The sequence below is a fragment of the Lolium perenne genome, chromosome 7 (genome assembly GCF_019359855.2).
Source record: "Lolium perenne isolate Kyuss_39 chromosome 7, Kyuss_2.0, whole genome shotgun sequence".
In the NCBI taxonomy this organism is placed as follows: Eukaryota; Viridiplantae; Streptophyta; class Magnoliopsida; order Poales; family Poaceae; genus Lolium; species Lolium perenne.
Window position 1 is genome coordinate 193,340,315 of NC_067250.2, and position 16,918 is coordinate 193,357,232.

At 41.9% G+C, this 16,918-nt stretch overlaps 1 protein-coding gene across 1 annotated transcript; it reads right to left on the bottom strand.

Annotated features, from left to right (window-relative positions):
* Window positions 1-2,032: 2,032 nt before the first annotated feature.
* LOC139833804 (uncharacterized) lies at window positions 2,033-2,497 on the bottom strand. Its single transcript, XM_071824150.1, has one exon. It carries the CDS (start codon window positions 2,495-2,497, stop codon window positions 2,033-2,035), a length of 465 nt encoding a protein of 154 aa, XP_071680251.1.
* Between the last annotated feature and the right edge of the window lie 14,421 nt (window positions 2,498-16,918).

The window sequence follows — 16,918 nt, forward strand, 5'->3', positions numbered from 1 at the left end:
TTTTTCCAACTTTTGTAAAAAGATGCTAGATCTATGGGTTAGGAAAGAGAGCAAATTGTTATCCTCGAGTAAAAAAGGTGAAAGATTAAGAAGGCACCTCTAATCCACTAGAACTTAAACCCTAGATTTGATACTTTAGTGTCTCATAAGAGGACCTCCAATCGTCCTCTCCAAAGAAAAACCAAAATGGGGACGCCGGTGGCCAAAAACGCGCCCAGTTGGTCCCCTATAGCCTCCCTGAATAACAAATTTTAGCCGATGCTCCCAATCGAAACTCGGTCCATTGGGAGGCTAGGGGCGCCGATGTGCATGCAAATGATACTTTATTCCCTCTCCCCACATGGCTGGCCTACATGCAACCTTACATGCAGGAATCTTTCCTCTCTCCTCACACATGCACATGCAAGCAAATGAAGGTTAGGATTGGGTGGTGACATCAATTTTTAGTCACCCAAAGATTAAATAGCCCCCTAAAGGTCATTAGCCGGATGTGAAAGTGGGGGCATCGAGTGGAGATGTTCTAACGGCCGAATATTCTTCAGTGGAAGGCGAAATTCCCATCGATAGTGAGACATCCGTGGTAAATTCATCAATGTCAACACCCGCCGTATCAGCTTCTTAGACTCTGTCTCTTGGAGGTACTCATAATGATAAGGTGTGCATGTGTACGTTTATAGGGTGAGTGTATTTTTGTATTTATGAGCATCTACATCTATACCGTGTTTACCAAAAAATACTAGTAAATAGTTGATGTTAGCATGGCATGTGTTTTGACATAGATAGCAGTACGCGGTAACCTATTGTAACCATTTGGTCACCAGCATTACAATAGCAATTGTGATCACGGGGCCAACGAGCACCTCCAACCGCAAGACTAAGAGGTGGAGGGCGACATGCTAAGAGCATCTCTAGCAGAGCCCGTAAAAACGCTAACTGAAAACCCGGAGTTCAGTTCACCAAACCCGTGTTTACGGGTTGAAAAATGGCCGACACAGAACAGAACCCGTAAAGGCAGGGTTTTCATAGAATTCATATGCAATACATACAACAATCAATCATAATTAATCAAATAATCATCCAAATTATTTACAACACATAAACAATAGTCTGAACCAAATTATTACAACAGTTCTGGGAAAATTGAAGAAATAAAAAATATCTCAACCAAATTACAACAATTCTCGAAAAATTGGACAAATGAACAAGTGTCTCAACAATGATACATATCACACATAAATGAATGGAATGGTAGGATCAAAGGCGACGGCCATGTCGCTGCCGGTGGTGCATTTTCAGATCATAAACGAGCTAGGCATGGGTACTGGTATTCTCAATCTGTCGATGCATTTTAAGGAAAGCTTCAATGCGGTCCATATTGCTTTGGGGTTCCACTCGAGTGCCAATGTTGTCATAGAAGCAGGGCAAGATTTTTTTTGTCCCAAAATTGGGCTGGGCCACGAACAATGACAAAACTTTCTTGCAAAACACCGAAAGCACTCTCAATGTCCTTGGGAGCTGCTTCTTGAGCTTTGGCAAATTTAATTTCTATTCTATCATGAGGATCCTTCACAAACTTAACAAAAGTTACCAAATCCGGATAGATGCCATCGGCTAGGTAATATCCCATTGTGTACTCATTGTTCATGACCTTGTAGTTGTAATTGGGTTCTTTCCCATTTGCTAATTTCACAAATAAAGGGAATCTTTGCAGCATGTTGATGTCATTGAGTGTTCTCGGCAAACCAAAAAAATTCCAAATCCACAAATCTTGTGATGCAACGGTCGCAAGTACAATGGTAGCATCTTTGCTCTTGCCACAGTACTGTCCATGCCATGCCTTAGGACAATTCTTCCATGTATAATGCATACAATCAAGTCTACAAAGCATGCCCGACCAACCATTTTTCTCGTTTATCTCCATCAATCTTTTTGTGTCATCCTCATTAGAAGCTTGGAGATAGGTTGTCCCAAACAACATGATAATCATGCGAGAAAACCTACGCACCGACTCCGATGTAGTATCTTCGCCAATTCAAAGATACTCATCGGTGTAATCCGCAGGGATGCCATACGCAATCACCCTCATGGTAGTAGAGATTTTTTGAAACGGGCTGAAACCCATCATGCCTGCGGCATTTCTACGTTGTTTGAAGTAATTTGAATTGGCTTCGCAGGCCTTGACAATTTTGACGAACAAACCACGGCGCATGCGATACCTCCTATGGAATAGATGCGGCAGATAGGTAGGTACCTCGGCGAAGTAGTCCTCCATCAGCTGCTCGTGGCAGAGGAGGCGATTCCGTTGGATGTGGTTCCGGCCCATCACTGACCCATGCCTCCGATTCAGCAGCTTCGCGCGGTCCTCCAGCTTCTTGACGGAGAGGAGGAGGATCGTGGCCTCCACCTCATCATCCTGGAGCAGCTCGTCGAGGTCGGAATTGTCCGAGCTCAACGAATCTGACAGATCGACATCGACGAACTCGTCGCCCGAGCTCATCCTCGATTGGGACGGTGCGACTGCGGCGGCAGCACCCGGAGTTGGGCGAGGAACCGCGGGCGGGGTGCGGGGCGACCCGCGCTAGCTCCAGGTTGTCGGGCTCGGGCGAATCGAGCGCTGCGGCGGCGGCAGAGTGTGGTGGCGGCGCGGGGAGGAGAGAGCGAGTATTCGTGTCCGCTGAAATTTCAGTGCGCCCTAGATATGGATCTACCGTTCGGTTCGCTCGAGCAACCCCTACAAATACAGGCCGATTTAGGTTTTCGGTCTCGGCCCGAATTTTTTTTTTGGTTTCGTCTCGTTTACGCTAACTGGTCGACGCCATTTTTCAGCCCGAACCCGTAAACTGGCGGTTATTTTTTTAGTTTTGGCTCTTTTACGGGCTCTGCTAGAGATGCTCTAAAGATGGTTCTATATGTAAGGTAAGGTCATTATTTGTAACATCCCAAAAATTCAAAACAAAACAAATGAAATTCCCTAGTTCCAAATTTTGGAACCAACAAAAACTTTTATTAAGCATGATACATAGTGATCTTGCTTAATTCTTGTGTTATTGCTATGATTGCTTGTTATTAGTATTTTGAAGTGATCTTAAACCCTAAACCTCACCCCTCTTTTCACCATCCTAGTTAAAATAAAATAAAAGGAAATTAAATAAGAAAAAGGCATATGTGCCTATGGCTATTTCTATAAATCTTTACCCTAAGCTTTTCTACTTTGCTTAGAGGTTTGGAAAACCTTCATACACCTTACCTAGTACTTATCAAACCAAATCCAAGTGGTTTCCAAAGAAAATAAAAAGAAACTAAAAATGCCATAGAGGCATATGAGAGTAAAATAGCAAGTTTGGGAAATTAAGAATATTGACCCTAGTACATGTTGTGAATGGAGGGATCACTCCTATATACCATTTCAACACTCAACAACACCATTTGAGTCAAGCCAAGTCAAAGTAAAACCCAAATGCAATATATGCATAGAGGCATATGTGACACATAGCCATAAAACCCAATTCTTGCCCTATGACTTTAAACCTTGACCAAATGATGTGAAACCATATCTAAACCTAATATAACACTAAATTGACCCTAACCCATGCCTAAGTAAAGCAAGGAGAACAATTTACAAGTTTAATGAAATTTGACATATCACCTCTCATGGGTTATGGCCATTTTTGCAAATCTTTGAGCAAGACCATTTGAATTGGTTTCAATGGTCTTAAAATGTTTCTAAACTAATAAGAACCACATTAGAGTCAAGAAAAGTCAAATCAATTGGAGAGAAATCAAATGGTGAGGAATTCCCAATTTCACTCACATACACATAAGGCCAATTTTGCAAATCTTCACCAAAGGCCACCATTGCTTGATCTCTTGCTTGTAGAATGTTTATATATGATAAACAAACACAATTGCACCAAAGAAACCCAAATCAAAGCAAAGAAGAATTCAAATGCAACTTATATATGATAATGGTCATTTGGCCATTTTATATTATCTTACCCACTTTGAGCTCTTCTATTAAGAGATTCTTAAACCAAACCCTAACAACTCTTTGCACCTCATCCAAGACCTCATCAAAATGAACATTTTTCGTGTTGACCACTTTGACCAAAGCTTTGACCATTGCTCTAATTATTCAAGCCAAGATGCCACCTTGAAACAAATTCTAGATTCCCTCCACTATTTGAATTTTCACAAAACCTCTCCAAATTTCAAACCAATGCCACACATTGTTGCCCAACCTCATTTAGAACACAACCATGCAGCCATTTGTCCAAAATTACACACAAGGGAGGTCATTGCTTTGGAGATGAGAAGTACACATAAAGTGAAAAAGGGGTACAATTCAGTTTAATCATCACTTTCTCACTTTTTCTCTCTCTCTCCCTTGTCCTCCTTGTTAGTACACCATGGTACTCTGAAAAGCACATCATGAAGTGACACCACCTTGGCCATGATTCACCATGCTCAAGCATGCCACTCATTTGCATGTACCACATATGCTTTTCACTTTAATCAATGGTGCACACCTCTAGCCCTCTCACACCTTGCACCCTATGTCAAATACCATCATCACACCTCAACCAAGCATGCAGCACTCATAGACCAAGAAAATGATGCAAAGAGGACCATGCCAAGCCCATGCCATTGATGTAGACCTCACCATGCCACCACTTGTCCTCCTCCTTCTCTCAAGCCTATATAAACCCCCCTCCTCACTTGGGACAGCACCACACCATCTCACAGCCTCCCTCTCTCCCTCCTAGAGCCTCCCTCTCTCCCTCCTTGCCTCACACCAGAGCCAAGAGCTCGCCACGGCCACCGGCGGCATCCCTCAAAAACCGCCCAGATTTTCATCACCATAGCCCCCGAGCCCTACAGCAAAGTTGTAGCCCTTGGAAAGACCTTTCCAACGCAACAAACCACGCCTCAATCCGAGCTCCGAGGTGAAAGTTAGAGCCCCCGCAAGTTAGCAGCGTCGGGAGGAAGACGACGGCCCAGCGCCGTCGGATCGTCATCTGACGATCTGCGCGCTCTGCGCGTGCCCGACGTGCATGCGCCATGCACGCCAGGCCCGGGCAGCAGCTGGGCCGGCCCAACTTCTTCCCGCCCCCGTTTGAATTCAAATTTTGTTTAATTCTTTTTCATTTAAATTGCTATCAGATGCTTTGCTAGAAATCAAATATATCCAAATCTACTTGGCCATTTTTAGTGAATTTCATATGGTTGGAAAGCCTGTGAAATTATCTATCCGATGCCACTGGATTCAAACAAATAGCTGTTGTAGAATTAAAGTAGCAAAATAAACAAGACATAGACTTTTCTGAGTTAGAATAATTATTAAAAATCAACCCTTTTGAATTTTGAGGTGATTCCACCTCTCATAATTCACATTTCACAAACTCTAATTGTTTATGTAAAAAGATGCTATGGGTTCTGTACATGATCATGGGCTAGAAGCAAAATATTGGCTATGTAGTCAATACTAGTCCATTTAAACTATATCCAAATTTTAGAATTTAAATCTATGAGGTGTAGCACCTCATTTAAATCCTTTCTCAAGTGATATGAAGTAATGTGTTGACCTTTATTTACTTAGGCTCATACTTGCTCACTTGTAGAAATTAAATCATAATAGTATTTCATTTGCAATAGTTATTTAAATCACATGAGATGATGAATCTCATTTAAATCATTTTTCTCAAATGATAAGTGTGAAGTGTTGACCTTGGTCAACATGTGATCACCCCTGGTTATTTGAAAAGATTAAATCTTAAGAAGAATTCAATGAGAGGAAATTATTCCTCCAAACCAAAGAGAAACCCTAACTTCAATGTTCAATAAGAGGAAATTATTCTCCTATTATTAAATAAGGAAACCATAGCTTAATGTGTGAATAGATGTTAAGTAATGATGCTAGATCCATTTTGTGAGCCATTAAGGCTAATTAAGACTACTTAAGTGTTGTTTGGTGATTGTATCCTCGTATTCGTTTATAGACGCTAGTACCGGAGACTATCAAGAAGAAGAGGTCTTCTACCAAGAGGAAGGGCAAGAAAACTTTGATCACATCACCAATCAAGGCAAGCTATTACCAATGCAAGCTAGACTAATGCAAACCATTTTGGTTGCAAGTTTATATTCTTGCAAAGTGCAAAGCTCTACAAGAGCAAGGCACCATTACATTTTTACCTTATGAACCTATCCCAAGTTTTTACCTTACAAGCTTTATTTGATTTTATTTATCAAAGTTACTTTTTGATTTATGATTCACTTAGTTGAGTTATAGAGTAGTACAAGAGAATCACACTTAGCCTAGCAAGCTCCAAGATACTTAGCACCCCTCATAACTAGTGGCTAGTGCTCAATATTAAAAGTGACTACTCTAGTTGGGAACTTGTGAATTGAAATGACGTTGAAAACCTTGGAATGATGAGTCATTCTACTGAGAGATTTTGGAGGTGAATATGACTGGTGAATGACTTGGTGAATTTTACAAAAACTGATGGTTGGGTTCGGATGCGATACCATTCCAATTTTACAAGTACCCCCACAATACCTGAATCTGGGTAAGGCTTAGCTGGAAACTTATGTATTTTAGTATGGGTTCCCTCTAAACAAGCGTCATAGGGGTTATGCCGAGGCTGCCTCCATACTGGTGAAGTGATGTGAAATGACGTGAAATGAGGTGAATGTCCGGCCCAAGCCCTGTGTAGTTCCCAGGCTGACCGCGTGTCTTCACTGGGAGGCCAAGCTCATGGGGAGAGGTGCCTACACTAGAGTATGTAAATGAAAGGTTAGGATTGGTAGTTCGCGTACTGCGTACGATAAATCAGGGCCAGTTACCCCTGACGAACTATTGCAATTGTTGTGGCACAAGTGTACACCCTCTGCAGAGTTAAACCTATTCGAATAGCCGCGTCCGCGGTTATGGATAGTTGGAAAGGCCATACTGTTCCGTCATCAGAACTTTTCTAAAAATATGAATGGTGACTTGTGATTTTGAATTGAAAGGTGACTTTGACTTTGAATCACAACTGAGTTGTGGGAATGACACTAATGTTCCCACTTGAGTTAGTTAAATGAAGAGGCTTTGACTTTTAAAGTGCTTATGAAATAAAACTGGCTTTATGCAAATAAAACTAGAGCTTAGAACCCCCTTACTATAGTTGATAGTATTTACCTTAGTATTAGTTTGCGAGTACTTTAAAGTACTCATGGTTGTGTCCCTGGCTATTCAAATGGCCAGACTATGAAGAGGAGTACCAGAACCCGGAAGAAGGACAACAGGACATCTACGACAACTAGGATCACTCCTGACGTCAACAGTTGCCTGTGGAATAGATGGACTACTACTACGCTATGTCGCTTCCGCTATGTGCTATGTAATGGATCAATAGAACTTCTATTATTGTAATAAGACTGGATCATGTGATCCTTTATTTGTAAGACGATTATGTGTTGTAATGAATGATGTTTTGTGATATCAATCTATTATGTCTCGCAAAAACAATATTCCTGGGATTGCGAGGAATGGCATAATAGGCATCTGGACTTAAAAATCCGGGTGTTGACAAGTTGGTATCAGAGCCATTGTTGACCTTAGGAGACCCTAGTTAGAATGGACGTCTAAATTTTTTAGTTTCAAAACAAATGAAGTGACTATTTAAGAAAACTTATTCTCCCTCTTATCCTTGAGATCTTCTTCAAAATAAGAAAGTTATGCTCTATTCTTCTTATACTACTACATAAAAGTTTGACACACTTCTCTAACTTACTCATCAAAATGCTTCACAGATGGAGTACACCTGCAAGTCTTATCAGCTTGGCCACGGAGGAAACCTCATGTTCGAGAAGGATTTGAAACAACTGGTTGATTATTTAGGACGCCCGTATCCCGAGTTCTTCGGAATACCCCTCAACAATCCATCCGGAGGACCACCTCGGTGGGAATTTACTGCAGATCTGAGAGGAAAGCTCAGAGCCCCAATATGGGAAACCATATGGTTTTCTGTAACGGGAAACACTTGGAAGGAAGGACTAGTCAGAGCAATGCAAGAAGCAATTTCTCGTCTGTGTGGACAAAATGAGAACAAGATTAAGAACACTCGCTTCATCTACTACCCAAGACATGACCCCACCGGAAGACCAATGACCATTCCCCCGCACACGGAGATGAACCACTATGTAGCACACCTCAACTTCATGATGTACAAGACCCGCAAGGAGTTGGACAACGCCCTCGCATTTCGCCAAGCACATTACCCGTGAAGATGAAGAATCCCCCCTGAAGAGTAGTTTCATTTAAAGCACTTTCGTATGTGTGAGTTGTATCAGGATCCCCTTGTATCATAGAGCGATGAATGGTTCTTCAAACCAACGGTGTGTTAGCTTTGTAATGTGTGATGCTTGGTATGAATGAAAAAGTGTTGTTGGTTTTTACCCCCGCAACACTACTCAAGTTTTCAATATTATAACTTTTTAAACTTAACAAAACAAACCATAGAAATTTCCCTCTTATCTTATCATCTACATCAATGTTCAGATGGCCCCTCCAAATCGCACCAACGACACGATGATGCAACTGCTGCAAACCCTGCTTGCCGACCGAGAAGCCGAGAGAGCTGAACGCCAAGCCAACATTGCTGCACTGCAACAGATAGCTCAGAACAATCAAGGCCACGGAAACCACGATCACCCTGGATCGAAGCTGAAGAACTTTCAGCACACCAACCCTCCGATATTCAACAAGACTGAAGAGCCCCTTGATGCTGATGACTGGCTCCAGACCATGGAGAACAACCTCGAAGTTGCGGGAGTTGAAGCCGCAGAAAAAGTACTGTTCGCCACCCACTACCTATCAGGACCTGCCAGAGCCTGGTGGACAAGTTCCCGTGCAATGAATGCGGGACAGATGATGACATGGGAAGACTTCAAGCTGGCAAATACCATGTGCCCCAAGGACTGATCAAGAAGATGAGAGACGAGTTCCGTGAACTCAAGCAAGGAAGGATGTCCGTGGTGGAATACCGCGACAGGTTTCTAACGATGTCAAGGTACGCCCCGGATGAGACCGACACCAATGAGAAGAGGAAGGAGAGATTTCTGAACGGACTGCACGACGAGATGCAAACTGTGTTAGTGAACATTCCGTTCGCTGACTTAGAAGCCCTCGTGGACTCAGCCATACAGATGGAAGGAAAGCTACATCAAGCCAATGAGAACCGCAAACGCAGAATGATGAACCAGAATGGACCCCACCATACCCAGAAGTACCGCAATAACTCCTCTGGAGGATTCACCCCAAGATACAACAAGCCCCCTGCCCAGAATTATCGCCCCAACAACCACAACAACAACGGAGGACCCCCGAAGCCCGGAGGCAACAACAACAACAACAACAACAACCACAACAACAACCACCCCAACAACAGCAACAACAATGGAAACAACAACAACACCAATACTGCCCCAAGGACTGGAAGCAACGCTACCCCCGTAATCCCCAAAGACAAGTCCACCGTCAACTGCTACGAATGTGGAGTTGTGGGTCACTTCTCCAATGAGTGCCCCAAAAAGCTTGCCAGGATTGCCGCCAATACCGCTGCCCCTGCTCAGCAACAGCGTCGCTTCGCAGGTAGAAGGAACCAGAACAACAACAACGGCCGTCTCTACCACATGACTGCCACTGAAGCTCAGGAAGCACCCCAGACCATGCCAAGTATGTCTTCCTGTTAATAAAATGCTCAATCTCTCTTAGGAACCTAACTTTTCTTAAAATCTCGGGACGAGATTTGTTTAAGGGGGAAGGGTTTGTAACATCCCAAAAATTCAAAACAAAACAAATGAAATTCCCTAGTTCCAAATTTTGGAACCAACAAAAACTTTTATTAAGCATGATACATAGTGATCTTGCTTAATTCTTGTGTTATTGCTATGATTGCTTGTTATTAGTATTTTGAAGTGATCTTAAACCCTAAACCTCACCCCTCTTTTCACCATCCTAGTTAAAATAAAATAAAAGGAAATTAAATAAGAAAAAGGCATATGTGCCTATGGCTATTTCTATAAATCTTTACCCTAAGCTTTTCTACTTTGCTTAGAGGTTTGGAAAACCTTCATACACCTTACCTAGTACTTATCAAACCAAATCCAAGTGGTTTCCAAAGAAAATAAAAAGAAACTAAAAATGCCATAGAGGCATATGAGAGTAAAATAGAAAGTTTGGGAAATTAAGAATATTGACCCTAGTACATGTTGTGAATGGAGGGATCACTCCTATATACCATTTCAACACTCAACAACACCATTTGAGTCAAGCCAAGTCAAAGTAAAACCCAAATACAACATATGGATAGAGACATATGTGACACATAGCCATAAAACCCAATTCTTGCCCTATGACTTTAAACCTTGACCAAATGATGTGAAACCATATCTAAACCTAATATAACACTAAATTGACCCTAACCCATGCCTAAGTAAAGCAAGGAGAACAATTTACAAGTTTAATGAAATTTGACATATCACCTCTCATGGGTTATGGCCATTTTTGCAAATCTTTGAGCAAGACCATTTGAATTGGTTTCAATGGTCTTAAAATGTTTCTAAACTAATAAGAACCACATTAGAGTCAAGAAAAGTCAAATCAATTGGAGAGAAATCAAATGGTGAGGAATTCCCAATTTCACTCACATACACATAAGGCCAATTTTGCAAATCTTCACCAAAGGCCACCATTGCTTGATCTCTTGCTTGTAGAATGTTTATATATGATAAACAAACACAATTGCACCAAAGAAACCCAAATCAAAGCAAAGAAGAATTCAAATGCAACTTATATATGATAATGGTCATTTGGCCATTTTATATTATCTTACCCACTTTGAGCTCTTCTATTAAGAGATTCTTAAACCAAACCCTAACAACTCTTTGCACCTCATCCAAGACCTCATCAAGATGAACATTTTTTGTGTTGACCACTTTGACCAAAGCTTTGACCATTGCTCTAATTATTCAAGCCAAGATGCCACCTTGAAACAAATTCTAGATTCCCTCCACTATTTGAATTTTCACAAAATCTCTCCAAATTTCAAACCAATGCCACACATTGTTGCCCAACCTCATTTAGAACACAACCATGCAGCCATTTGTCCAAAATTACACACAAGGGAGGTCATTGCTTTGGAGATGAGAAGTACACATAAAGTGAAAAAGGGGTACAATTCACTTTAATCATCACTTTCTCACTTTTTCTCTCTCTCTCTCCCTTGTCCTCCTTGTTAGTACACCATGGTACTCTGAAAAGCACATCATGAAGTGACACCACCTTGGCCATGATTCACCATGCTCAAGCATGCCACTCATTTGCATGTACCACATATGCTTTTCACTTTAATCAATGGTGCACACCTCTAGCCCTCTCACACCTTGCACCCTATGTCAAATACCATCATCACACCTCAACCAAGCATGCAGCACTCATAGACCAAGAAAATGATGCAAAGAGGACCATGCCAAGCCCATGCCATTGATGTAGACCTCACCATGCCACCACTTGTCCTCCTCCTTCTCTCAAGCCTATATAAACCCCCCTCCTCACTTGGGACAGCACCACACCATCTCACAGCCTCCCTCTCTCCCTCCTAGAGCCTCCCTCTCTCCCTCCTTGCCTCACACCGGAGCCAAGAGCTCGCCACGGCAACCGGCGGCATCCCTCAAAAACCGCCCAGATTTTCATCACCATAGCCTCCGAGCCCTACAGCAAAGTTGTAGCCCTTGGAAAGACCTTTCCAACGCAACAAACCACGCCTCAATCCAAGCTCCGAGGTGAAAGTTAGAGCCCCCGCAAGTTAGCAGCGTCGGGAGGAAGACGACGGCCCAGCGCCGTCGGATCGTCATCCGACGATCTGCGCGCTCCGCCCGTGCCCGATGTGCATGCGCCATGCACGCCAGGCCCGGGCAGCAGCTGGGCCGGCCCAACTTCTTCCCGCCCCCGTTTGAATTCAAATTTTGTTTAATTCTTTTTCATTTAAATTGCTATCAGATGCTTTGCTAGAAATCAAATATCTCCAAATCTACTTGGCCATTTTTAGTGAATTTCATATGGTTGGAAAGCCTGTGAAATTATCTATCCGATGCCACTGGATTCAAACCAATAGCTGTTGTAGAATTAAAGTAGCAAAATAAACAAGACATAGACTTTTCTGACTTAGAATAATTATTAAAAATCAACCCTTTTGAATTTTGAGGTGATTCCACCTCTCATAATTCACATTTCACAAACTCTAATTGTTTATGTAAAAAGATGCTATGGGTTCTGTACATGATCATGGGCTAGAAGCAAAATATTGGCTATGTAGTCAATACTAGTCCATTTAAACTATATCCAAATTTTAGAATTTAAATCTATGAGGTGTAGCACCTCATTTAAATCCTTTCTCAAGTGATATGAATTAATGTGTTGACATTTATTTACTTAGGCTCATACTTGCTCACTTGTAGAAATTAAATCATAATAGTATTTCATTTGCAATAGTTATTTAAATCACATGAGATGATGAATCTCATTTAAATCATTTTTCTCAAATGATAAGTGTGAAGTGTTGACCTTGGTCAACATGTGATCACCCCTGGTTATTTGAAAAGATTAAATCTTAAGAAGAATTCAATGAGAGGAAATTATTCCTCCAAACCAAAGAGAAACCCTAACTTCAATGTTCAATAAGAGGAAATTATTCTCCTATTATTAAATAAGGAAACCCTAGCTTAATGTGTGAATAGATGTTAAGTAATGATGCTAGATCCATTTTGTGATCCATTAAGGCTAATTAAGACTACTTAAGTGTTGTTGGGTGATTGTATCCTCGTATTTGTTTATAGACGCTAGTACCGGAGACTATCAAGAAGAAGAGGTCTTCTACCAAGAGGAAGGGCAAGAAAACTTTGATCACATCACCAATCAAGGCAAGCTATTACCAATGCAAGCTAGACTAATGCAAACCATTTTGGTTGCAAGTTTATATTCTTGCAAAGTGCAAAGCTCTACAAGAGCAAGGCACCATTACATTTTTACCTTATGAACCTATCCCAAGTTTTTACCTTACAAGCTTTATTTGATTTTATTTATCAAAGTTACTTTTTGATTTATGATTCACTTACTTGAGTTATAGAGTAGTACAAGAGAATCACACTTAGCCTAGCAAGCTCCAAGATACTTAGCACCCCTCATAACTAGTGGCTAGTGCTCAATATTAAAAGTGACTACTCTAGTTGGGAACTTGTGAATTGAAATGACTTTGAAAACCTTGGAATGATGAGTCATTCTATTGAGAGATTTTGGAGGTGAATATGACTGGTGAATGACTTGGTGAATTTTACAAAAACTGATGGTTGGGTTCGGATGCGATACCATTCCAATTTTACAAGTACCCCCACAATACCTGAATCTGGGTAAGGCTTAGCTGGAAACTTATGTATTTTAGTATGGGTTCCCTCTAAACAAGCGTCATAGGGGTTATGCCGAGGCTGCCTCCGTATTGGTGAAGTGATGTGAAATGACGTGAAATGAGGTGAATGTCCGGCCCAAGCCCTGTGCAGTTCCCAGGCTGACCGCGTGTCTTCACTGGGAGGCCAAGCTCACGGGGAGAGGTGCCTATACTAGAGTATGTAAATGAAAGGTTAGGATTGGTAGTTCGCGTACTGCGTGCGATAAATCAGGGCCAGTTACCCCTGACGAACTATTGCAATTGTTGTGGCACAAGTGTACACCCTCTGCAGAGTTAAACCTATTCGAATAGCCGCGTCCGCGGTTATGGACAGTTGGAAAGGCCATACTGTTCCGTCATCAGAACTTTTCTAAAAATATGAATGGTGACTTGTGATTTTGAATTGAAAGGTGACTTTGACTTTGAATCACAACTGAGTTGTGGGAATGACACTAATGTTCCCACTTGAGTTAGTTAAATGAAGAGGCTTTGACTTTTAAAGTGCTTATGAAATAAAACTGGCTTTATGCAAATAAAACTAGAGCTTAGAACCCCCTTACTATAGTTGATAGTATTTACCTTAGTATTAGTTTGCGAGTACTTTAAAGTACTCATGGCTGTGTCCCCGGCTATTCAAATGATCAGACTATGAAGAGGAGTACCAGAACCCGGAAGAAGGACAACAGGACATCTACGACAACTAGGATCACTCCTGACGTCAACAGTTGCCTTTGGAATAGATGGACTACTACTACGTTATTTCGCTTCCGCTATGTGCTATGTAATGGATCAATAGAACTTCTATTATTGTAATAAGACTGGATCATGTGATCCTTTATTTGTAAGACGATTATGTGTTGTAATGAATGATGTTTTGTGATATCAATCTATTATGTCTCGCAAAAACAATATTTCTGGGATTGCGAGGAATGGTATAATAGGCATCTGGAATTAAAAATCCGGGTGTTGACATTATTATTAGAAACTCAGTTCGGCACATGAGAGCATATGCTCCTGCCACCGGAAAAACATTTTGAAATGTTAAAAAAATTCGAACAAAAATTTCCATGCTTACGTATCGACATTCTATGTACGTACATCAAATTTTGCAGAAAAAAAAAACCAAATTTTTTGATAACTTGTGTGAAAAAGACAAAAAAAACATCACGTACACTGCCTTTTTTTGCACCAAAATTTGTCTTTTTTACACACGACAGTAAAAATATCGGTTTTCCGTGGAACCACTTTGTGAACATGTAAAACTTTGAGATGTACCTATTAAATTTTATGTCCGAATTTTTTAACATTTTAAAAGTGTATTTGAAATAAGGAACGAAGTAGCTTGGTTGAGGCACTCTCACTCATATAGGCTTCTCCCCGGAAGCAAATTTGGTGCACATGAGCACGAGTGCTCTCAGTTTTTAAAATATTTAAAAACTGAATTTCTGCATTTCAAAAAATCATCACATTTATTCCATGAATATATACATATATTCTGAATATTCATGCAAAGTTTCGGTAGATATTGCATTTTATTTTGAACTACGGGAAAAAATAAATTTGTGGCTACGTATAGAGGTATATATTTATCAGAAATTTGTCTTTTTTATATAGCTTAAAATATAACATATTTTTCTTCAAAATTTCTACCGTACCTTCAAAATGTTTATATGTATGTGGGTATTTAATTTCATATTTTTTAAATCCAAAAATATGATTTTTAAAATTCAGGAGCACTGGTGCTCATGTGCCAAATACACTTTTCGCTTCTCCCCTAGCTTGAGGAAGAAAGAAACTAAAAACCGGGAGCATATGCTCCCGAGTGCCAAAACACCACTCCCCATTATTATGTGGTAAAGAGGTAAAGCAAAATCAAGGCATACAAGTAACAATAGAAATACCATCTGGATACCGCGAGTAATGCAACCTAAGCCACCAAACATAATATAAAAACTGGCTTATGTCACGTTTTAAGCAGGCTAGCATCCACGCAGTCTATCCCAAGAAACGCAAAAATTCATAGTCAATCTACCAAAAAAGACTGAGCAATACGAGATGACGTTGGCGTTTGAAGAGAAGTCTTATTCCACCGCGTGCACGTACAAGCTAGCATATGCGTGGGCACTGGCCGTGTGGGCGAGCGCGCCACGCAACGTGAGCACCGCTCGACCAAGTAGTAGTTCTAGAAGAGATACGGTTGACCTCCGAGTAAGATTATGCGTTACGCTCTTTTAACTAAAGTTCGCATATACTAGCATTATCTAAAATGTTCAGGTAAGGTTCCCCAAATTTTCCATAGAAGAACAACAACCTACAAGAATGGGCGACAAATAATCCATCAAAATTCTACGGGAATAGTTGCGCCCATACCATGGATCACTATTCCATGGTACAACGAATCCGAGCTTAGCTTTTGTTCGTAAATTCTATAACAGACGTATGATGGGCGGAAATATGTACACTACAGGAATCGCCCGATACACCGACGGCTGGCTGCCCTCGGCGTAGCCGCGCCTGGCCCTCGGCGTAGGCTACGCCCGATGGCAGCTAGCTCTCAACGTAGTCCCTCGACGTCCACCTTGCTCGGCAGAGACCAGCGTGCCGTCGGCGTAGGGCTGGTCGTCAGCATACGCCTCCTACGCAGACGGTGACGAGTGCCCCTCGACGTAGCGTGCCGACGCGCCGTCGCCGTTAATGGCAGCCTCCATACGCCGACGGCATCACCCTCGGCATATGCCACCATGAGGTGAGCCAGGCCAGAGCAGACACCGACGGCACCACCCTCGGCATGTGCTCAGACGTGGCAGCCGGAGGGGAGCCAGGCCACAGGCTACGTCGAGGGCAATAGCCTCGGCATAGACCTGACCATATGGTCATGCCAAGGGTCTATGCCGACGGTATTGCCCTCGGTGTAGCCCTGACCATTTTTTGTTTTGTTTTAGCAGGTTCTAGTTCAGCTCCAATTCAGCAGGTTTCAATTCAGCAGGTTCCAATTCACCATAATTCACCCAAATTCGACCAAATTCACCATAATTCACCCAAATCACCAAAATCCACTAAAATTGCATATAATTCACATAATAGCATACATAATGCACATAATAGCATACAAGAGGAGTGTCATGTCCAAATACATAGTAGTAGCTAGTAGTAGCTAGCGCATAACCAGAATAGTAGTAGCAAGCGCGTGCATACATAGTGTGAGCCGACTACATGAAGGACTCAGGCGGGGTGTATTCGCCCTCATCGTTGGCGAAACGAGAAGCCCGGGTCCGAGGTAGCGCTCCAGTAGAAGCTGCAGAAAAACCAGCTGGAGAAACACCGGGAGAATGATCAAGAGAAGTCGACGGAGAGGCACCAGCAGAACGCCCAGGAGACCGACCACCTTCATGAACCGGTGTGACCTCGTGCTCACCCGGCGAGGCCTGGTTCCC

What these genes read in the sequence shown, in the direction of transcription:
- LOC139833804 (XM_071824150.1), bottom strand. Translation starts at nt 2,497, where the DNA reads ATGAGCTCGGGCGACGAGTTCGTCGATGTCGATCTGTCAGATTCGTTG.